Source organism: Seriola aureovittata, chromosome 3 (genome assembly GCF_021018895.1).
Source record: "Seriola aureovittata isolate HTS-2021-v1 ecotype China chromosome 3, ASM2101889v1, whole genome shotgun sequence".
Taxonomy (NCBI): Eukaryota; Metazoa; Chordata; class Actinopteri; order Carangiformes; family Carangidae; genus Seriola; species Seriola aureovittata.
Window position 1 is genome coordinate 12,970,242 of NC_079366.1, and position 8,778 is coordinate 12,979,019.

Here is an 8,778-nt window from a genome sequence, read left to right on the forward strand (position 1 = left end):
TATTTTATCATGATAATGGCAAAGAGTGCCTTTCCGTCTTTCATCGCTTCATTCGTGTGAACTCGTTCTCCTTCCTTCTCTTCTGTCCAGCTTTAATCGGATTGACATTCCGCCCTACGAGAGCTACGACAAGCTGTACGATAAGCTGCTGACGGCGATCGAGGAGACCTGTGGCTTCGCTGTGGAATGAGAGACACATTATGTGCAGGACTCTGATAGATTATTATTGTATGTGTGACATGCCGATGGGCGCACTCAGAGCCTGATTTGTACGTCTTTGACCAGCCTGCAGTCTTCCTCTTCTCTCACCGCTGTCCAAATTCTTCTCTTATCGATATCTGTTTGAACAGCTGCTAGAGAGTCAGCCCATCCTTTTTTTTTTTTTCCTTTTTTGTTATGTTGTAGTCATGTGAAATCAAATTAGGAGCTGTTATGAGCTGCAGCATTTCTTTAAACAATTTTGTTTTTTATCATTTTGAGTGGGCAGTTTTGTTATTGTTTTGTTTTTTGTCGATTTCCTTGGCAGTCAGAAAAAGAAAAGGTGAAAAGACCTGTAATGCTTGGTCATCTCACTTTGAATCTAATCGAATCAGGAGGCGGTTTATCAACACAGTTCAGTATCTTACAAAAGTGTTTCTTTTAAAAAAAATTATCCAGAGGGATTTGAGAACAGTGAGTCACTTTTGTTTCACAATTTGATCAGATTTTTTTTTTCTTTTCTTTTTTTTTTTTAAATCATTGTCATGCTACTGAATCTTTAACATTGCAGGTAGCCATATCTTGCCCTTGGTAGCCATCTTAACCTCAACCAATACACCTTCCAATCCTCATGGCTGCAGAGTTGGTGTGCTTCATCTTGTAGGAGCGCCACAAATTCATCCTACCTCAGTGTAATGCTTTGGCATTTGAAGAGTTTCATTCCAAAATGTTATATATCATCTTTTGTAAAAGTTGGTAGCTGATGTAATTCAAATTCGGAATAGAAAATCTTCCATTTTTACAGAAATACACCATAATTAGTTCAATTTTTTATACCAGCAGTCATTTTGTACCCGTAAGTCTTTATAATTTAAATATGGATGTATCATTTTGAAATGGAACTCATACAGACTGACGTGGATGTACAGTAGCTCTGATTTTTTGTGGCGTTTTAGAGTCGAGCTTGTGGCGGTTGTTCAAAGATGAGGGACGGACTCTGGTGAAGAAGAAGGCATAAATCTTATTTTTTCCCTGAATCACTGCACACTGTGGCCACAGCTTTTGTAGACGTGTGTGTGTCTGTGTGTTTCTGCATGTGTACACAAATGTACGTTTGTATGCAAGGAAGGTAGACATTTTGTAAATGAGTTCCCTTCAATTCTTACTACCACAGTATCCTGTATATGTCGCTGCAAAGCTGATTGAACCTCACTGTTTGAGCCTGGTTCGTCTTCCTTTTCTCTTATTTGTCTCCAGCAGTTACAAGTATGCATGTTCTTTTTCATTCTATCCAACCCAGTGTAACTCAGCACACTTCCTGTCAGATCATATGTGAAAAGGGCACAACTGTCCTCGGGACCAGGCTTGATTAAAAGGCCTTTCAAGGCAGATGTCTATTTTCAGTCACATCAGTTTAATAAGGCAGAAGTATTTCTTTCTCTCTTGTCACTTTAGAGCACTTTACAAACTGAGCAGTGATGGCAGGAGTGCGTTCTTCACGTTAGATTAAAATATATCATGTTTCATTTGCTATACAACTACATTAGAAATATACGGAGTAAAAATGATCTATACACTTGTAATTTTTGAGTATATATGTACAAATACATAGCTATTTTGTATATTGTTGCTTGTTCTTTCTGTTCAATTTAAATGCAAGCATGTTGGTGTCTGTCACAGACCTCTTTGCATTCTCAGGTGAAGTTCTTTGTTTTGTTTTTTTTTCTCTTTTTTTTATTAATTTTTTATTTTACGTTTATTAGGCTAGTGTGTGAGGAGGGGTACAACTGGTTTTAATGGAAACTAATATTTCATAGGCCTTGTCTTTACACCCATGATAGATTTTAAAACTTGGCAGTTTAAAGTGAGATTTTTGTGAGGGTCTTGATCAGTCACATTCGCATTTTGACATGCATACCTTCATGGGAGAACAGCAAAGGCCATATTTGCTGCTCTTGACATCTGTGTCACCACTGAATACCAAACAGCACAGACAACCATATTATTTCATATGCACAAGGGCAGTATGTTTGCAACAAGAATTTTAAAAGCGAGAAAGTAGTCTGAATGCTGTTGGTGGCCTCACATCCTCAGGGCTGCAAATGTTGGCGGTTGACTGCTGCTGAACTCCTGGGTGCTACACAGTGAAAAATGTTCAACCAAAATACAAAGTCAGTAAAAACCAGAGAGGCAGCAGTGAGGTGAGCAGCTCCATCACCAGAGCCTCTATCCAAAAACAAAACCCCTCTGCATGAATGGATGCTCGAGAGATCAAGCCTATTTATTTGCTTAATTATTACTCATAGAAAACTTGTTGACTTGGAAAAATCAGTTAAATGTTCTTTTTTTTCTTTTTCTTTTTTTTTATTTATCTGCCTGCATTTGCAACCATGAACAGTTTCGTTGGCTGATACTCAAAACATTTTTATTTTGTGGTCATGAGAGAAAACAGAAACAAAACACAGTACATTGAAATAGTTGTCAAAGAATTTATTTGATTTTACCTTTAATAACTCGACTCAGAGGCAGAAAAGAGATGCATTACAAGTTTTTTTGCACACATTATGCATACTTGGGCTCCAAGTTATAATCAGACACTTCCTTCTATTTACCAAATAGTTAATGGACTGATTGATTTTTATGTAGATAACATATATATATATATATACACACACTTGCTCGTGATATGCACACACATCTATGTTCGTCCAGTGCACAAAGTCCTCTTCTGCTCTTTGTTATTTTTTGTTGGCACCAAGTTCTCTGGCTGGTTCAGTCTTCAGTGCAAAAGTTGTGGGGGTTGAGCAATTTCCAGACAAGGGGAAACCACATTTCTCCCCAGTTAAGCAGCCTAATTGGTCACACATAAAAATATAAAATTGCAGATCATTAACTTTATCAAGCTTTGATGGAAAGACATTTTTGTCTACTCAGATTAATCTAATTAATTTACTTGAACAACTTGAGAGCTGACTCAAATTGACAATTCTTTTAAAAAAAATATGAATTGTAATGATGGTTTAAAAGGTCACAAACCACAACAAGCTCTCCCCACACTTGTAAGCACAAATTTACAGTTTAATGTGCAAATTTGTGTGTGTATGTGTGTAAATGACTTTTGATTGAATTCAGTACAAAACAGAATTTTTTTTTTAACTGAACCATGTTTTATTTCTTTTGATTCTCTACCTGTTTTGTATTTATTATTACAGTATACGTGTTCATAGTTTTTCACATCAGCTGCTCTGTGAGCTTGTAACTGACACCTGTACATAAGGAAAATAAAGAAGCAATGTAATAAACTTCTTGTACCCTTGCAGAAAGCTGAGCAATAAAACTATGCTGTTTGGACCTCACAGCATTATGTTTTATAGAACCACGTGTATAACTGTATTTTTTTCAGCTGCAACAATGAGATTATTTTTTGGTCTTAGCTGATGCTAGTGGTTAAAGGTGCACTATGCATTCCTGCATGGTTTCAGCGCGATTTTATTTTTTGTCTCAAATCATAGGCCTCTCCCCTTGATCCGTTAGCTGCCTGCCCCCTGAATACACTGTAAGAAAGCTCGGTCTCTGGAGACAACACATGCGTCACAAACGGAAAAAAAACACTATGGGCACAGGCTGTGCCCCAAAACATAACAAACCACGTTCCAGCCAATCACCGACAAGATGGTTTGGGGAAGGGATGGGTTAGTGCGCGTGTGCGTGCGCGTGCACATATTTGGGGGGGGGGGGCAGTGAGCAGAGTTGATAGAGTAGCATGGGTATCTGAGAGTAGATAGCTGGATGGCGCCGTGAACTAGGTCTAACGACTCAACGATATATTTTGGGAAATGGCCGAGGCACGGACAAGACCAAAGAAAAGACGTTCGGATGAATATATGGCGAGGAGGAGAGAACTGGAGAAGGAACGAACGAAGACCCGCATTTATATTGGCGAATCGATTCAAAGGTGGCGAGAACTCCGCCGGCAGAAGGGCTTCCTGTCCGATGCACAGGTGGCTAAGTTCTTACTGGACAGGTAGGTAAAGTCAGGATTGGTTGTTTTAAATGACAGTTACAGAAACACGGGGGGGAGGGGCGAGCTTGCTCTGTTTTGTTTGGTACTTACTTCGAACGTCAACAGAAGTGACGTCATGCAGGAATGCATAGTGCACCTTTAATGGACTGAAATAAGCATTTTAATAGGTGTGAGTTTGGTGATCAACATGAGTATGTTGGGGATTTGGTTCATCAGTTTTGTTTGAAAGTCTAAAGATGAGTCACTCAAAATTTTAATGTGGCAATGCACTTTTTTGGCTTTAATTTATCTTTATAAAGTAAATGATGACTACACAAGTCTCGTTTTCACTAAGCAAATCTGTGTCCACCGAAATCTCTCGAGAAAACGACGTCTCGGTTTACGGCACAAAGGAAGTGCGTCTTCCATTGTGCAACCACAACAGCGTCCCCCGGTTAGCGGAGAGGAGATGCCGAACGGCGGAACAAATGGAGTAGCTACGAAAACTGTGTCCGGCAAAACAAAAAGACCCTGGTGGTCGGACGAGGTGAGAAAGGCGAAGAGGGAGTGTGACAGAAACCGGAGTAAAACAAGAGTGAACCTCGGACAGGCATTCACTCGGTGGAGAGAGCTCAGGAGCTCGAGAGGGCTCAAACGCGACATTCAGTTGGCTTTATTCCTGCTGGACAAGTGAGTAACAACATCTGCCTACTGATTCATAAAATTGAGGAAAACGAATCAGAATCAAATATTATGAACAAATGCTGCTTGGGCCTCAGAAATCAACGCCAACAAAAGGTTAGAGTACCTCGGTTACCACTCGCCACATGGGAGAAACAAAGTAATTGCCAATGTTTTGCTAATATCAGTTATTTTCCTCTACTAAAGTTAGCATGCTAACCAGCTAGCCGCGACCCGACCTATCTCGTACTTTGCGACCACTGTCTGATCTCCAGTCTGCCCTCACAGTTCAGCATGTTTTGCAACATTTATGTGTCAAAACTATGTTTCGCAAAACATCAAACTTTTTTCAACATCACCTCCCACGAAGGATAACCCTTCGTAAGCTCCAGCAGGTCTAGCTTTGGTACCATTCAGTGGGATGGATAAGCAGGTCATCACATTGGAAAAAAAAAGGTGCTGTCCAAACATAAGTTGCTGATTAGAGGGTTTATGTTTACTGTTGTATCTCCATATATGTGATGTATAGAACAGGCTGTAGTAATTCTTTACAGAGTTGAGCCTTTGAATGTCATTGCAGAAGCCACTGAAATGCAGGGCTGTGAACAAAGGTCCAACACACATAACTTCTATGCATTACATGTTGTGTGTTTTGTATATCATGGCTCCACAGTGCGACTATACATTTTCATCGGTTGCACTGATGCGCCTGGCATTTCGCAGGTCCGCACACTTCAAAGATACACATACACCGAGACAAACACCCGCCCGACTCTGCCTCTGACCCTAACATATAGGCAAGTGTGAATGTGTGGAACTGCAAGAAACTGTTTCCCAGGGTTGTGCTGATGGACGATAGCAATTATTTACCTAATCTGTTAAGAAATTAAAAATTACATTTGTATGGGCACTGTCAAAAAACGTAATGATGACGCATTATCAGAAAGTGGTACTATTTAATTTTTAGTACCACTTCATCATAGAGGTACTAGAATTACTGTGTAATCATTTATGTTGTACTTTTTTATTTTTACTTTCTATGTCATTTTAACTGTTATGCTGCTGCCAATGTTATTTATGATAGATGATTACTATGATAAATAATGGTTTCACATATCAGTCTTTATTGTTGCAAAAAACAAACATGTGCAGGTTAAACTAATTTATACCCTCGTTGCTTCTTTTTTGTCTGTATATAGGGAAAGTATGCATTCTGAAAACCCCTCACCCCCTTCACCAAATGAAGATGAACGGCAGACTTGTGCTGCTCCTTTTGTCCAGCCATCTGAAAATGGAAAGGTAAAATGTGACTCTGACTGATCTCTTGTATATCTGAGGGAGTACAGATGGGAGAGTTATGACATGACTTACATAACGTGTACTGTAATTCAAAACGAGTATCCATCATTTTTAGCTTCCTGTGTGCGATGTCCTGCTGTTTGTTTCCTGTTTGTGTGCCACCTTAGGGTTGATAACTGTCTAACCGTGGAGACATTTCTATGGATTTGTTTCAATATTATTTGTGTGAACAGATAGACAATCTGTGTGTAATCTGTAAATATAAAACACCTTTCACAAATACAAAAAATAAATTACATTACATATTGCATATATAATACATTTCTAGCTGAAACACATTGCACACAACCATTATTGACTTTCATTTGAATATCAGCATGTGACTTTAACTTCTGCTTGAAGTTAAAACCAGACTGTTCTTTGTCCTTCCATATCACACTGAAACGATGCTACTAGCTTGTCCAAGCACAAAAGGAAACCAGATAGCTTTATTTAATTAAAGTGAGTCAATGTCAGTTGAAAGCTTTATCTTGCAGGGAGTTTCAGCTACAAATATCTGCACATATGCTCAGTGCAGATGTTTTTGACCTTGTGTTACACAAACAAAAGATATTACCACACTTTTTTGGAAGCTGTCTCTCTATTGCCAAGTTCTTTTTACATCTCTGTTGTGCTGTGTAAATACAATTATGTTGCCTGTTTCCACTAAGCTGTGTGCTGATAGGTTTCTGTGCCTTGTCCCATTTAAAGGAGTTGAGGAAAAAAGATGCAGCTCGTCAAAGAGCAGAAAGTCGAGATAAGTGCTCAGCAACTAAACAGTCACAAAATAAAGTAAATAGAGGTGAGTCACATTCACATTAACAAAGTCCTTCTCCACCAAAAAAATCTGTAGATTGCAAGCAAATAGTTTGTAAAGTGAAGTACTAACTGATATGTTTAAAATGGATCCACATACAGATATTCAAGAAGATGAGGATGAAGAATTCAGCACCTCTTTAAGTGTGGGAGACGGACGTTACCTTGTGGATTTAGGAAGGTATGCGGATAAGATTTCCTCAGTTCTTCTCACCCATACCATCTCCAGCTTTAAGTGTTGGAGGACTGATTTCTCTTTTTAACCTGTTCATGTTACTAACAGTTGCATCTTTTCCTGACTCCTTCAGCTCCTCAGAGTTCATCGTTGATGAAGAGTGCATCCTCCAGCTGTTCAAGCTGTGCAGAGAATGCAACAAACAATGTTCAGTTAGAAAACGTGTCCAAGGACTAAAGCTAGTTGTCTACCAGGCGTGCTGTTTCTGTCAGAGCCGCTGTACATGGACTAACCTGCCAGACACTGATGAGGACGATGGCGTCATAGACGATAGTAATTTCCATATCAATGGTAAAGATACAGCACATGAACAGACCAACACAGCAATGTTACCAAGCAGTAACACTAGCTGAGATAGTATCATGTCTGAAATGACACTTCCATCAGACAGTGGTTGCACTGGGATTACACTGAACCAGGAATATGTTCCAGTTTTTGTTTAACCTGTGGTGTAGTGGACTGAGCAGCTGGACATTTGGTTATTCTGCTGCTTTTCACTGGAGCGTCATCACACCACCAACGCCTCAGCATTTTACTGATGCCATCACATGTAAAGAGCCATCTGACGCAAATTGGAGGGTGGTTACTTCAGCTTGTGATGGTTGTTTGTTAACGCCATTGCTATGGAGAATGTGTGATTCTGACTGGCAGGTCAGACAGGTATGGTGAACAGTTAAATCACCATTAGTGGTCAAAAGTGGGGCTGTTGCAACAGAACTACACTTGTTTCAGTTAAATGTGGGTTGTAACAGTATGGGCCGTTCTCTTAACTTTGAAAAACTTTTTGGAAGACTCCTTCAAAGTCGTCATCCTTGGGCTTATTTGTAGCTCCACAATACCCAGCTGCTTGAACAAGGGTTTGTTTTTTTTTAAGCAATATTGAAATTGTTAAAATGAATCTCTGTTCGATGTTAGGTTAAACTAAAGGCATCCTTTACACCAAGCATTAACATGCAATCTGTATGTGCCATGTTCGTTTGACAAGTTTGCCACACCCACATACCTTATTTGCATATTGCAGGCAGACTCAGCGTAATGAGAACGATCCAGAAGGAAAAGCAAACGCCCATGGATCGGATGTTATCCAGATAATGTAATTAGATACAGATGACATGAGGTGTAAACTGGACCCAAATTTTAAGCTGTCAGTTAACCAAATTATGGTTTTCCTGTCAGTTTCATCCATTATCTTAAATGAACTCCTTTCCCAGCTACAGCCAATCAGAAACTAGCATTCAGTTAGTACAGGTATTACTGACAGAGCACAGATTTTTCTTTAAATAGTTTTTCATCTTTCAGTCAAAGATCTGATCTTTATGCTGATTTAAAACTCACACAAAGTGTTTACGATACAGCTGGAACTGCTTCATTACAGGATTTGTTCGGTGACTGTTACTTAATATGTTTGATACTTTTTGGTCAAGTGTGTTGAAATAAGTTTAAACCTCAATAAAATACTAAAATAGTAACCTGCACCTCAGGGAAATAACTTAGACACACCACAGAC

The 8,778-nt window shown here is 39.3% G+C and overlaps 2 protein-coding genes across 3 annotated transcripts in view; both read left to right on the top strand.

Moving 5' to 3' along the window:
- LOC130166243 (E3 ubiquitin-protein ligase SMURF2-like) overlaps window positions 1-3,574 on the top strand; it is a 62,591-nt gene extending 59,017 nt beyond the window's left edge. The window contains exon 20 of the mRNA XM_056371713.1: window positions 91-3,574. Coding sequence (XP_056227688.1) covers window positions 91-190 — 100 coding nt within the window. The 3' untranslated portion in view covers window positions 191-3,574. The remainder of the gene's footprint in view (window positions 1-90) is intronic.
- A 341-nt stretch (window positions 3,575-3,915) lies between these two features.
- LOC130166165 (uncharacterized) lies at window positions 3,916-8,215 on the top strand. 2 transcript variants are annotated; one of them, XM_056371554.1, is made up of 5 exons: window positions 3,916-4,222; window positions 6,082-6,181; window positions 6,932-7,022; window positions 7,139-7,217; window positions 7,345-8,215. In XM_056371554.1, the coding sequence occupies exons 1-5, from the start codon at window positions 4,035-4,037 to the stop codon at window positions 7,622-7,624; spliced, it is 738 nt and encodes a 245-aa protein (XP_056227529.1). In that variant the 5' UTR covers window positions 3,916-4,034; the 3' UTR covers window positions 7,625-8,215. The 2 variants fall into 2 exon arrangements, with proteins under 2 accessions (XP_056227529.1, XP_056227528.1); XM_056371553.1 differs by lacking the exon at window positions 3,916-4,222 and adding an exon at window positions 4,279-4,891.
- Window positions 8,216-8,778: the final 563 nt, after the last annotated feature.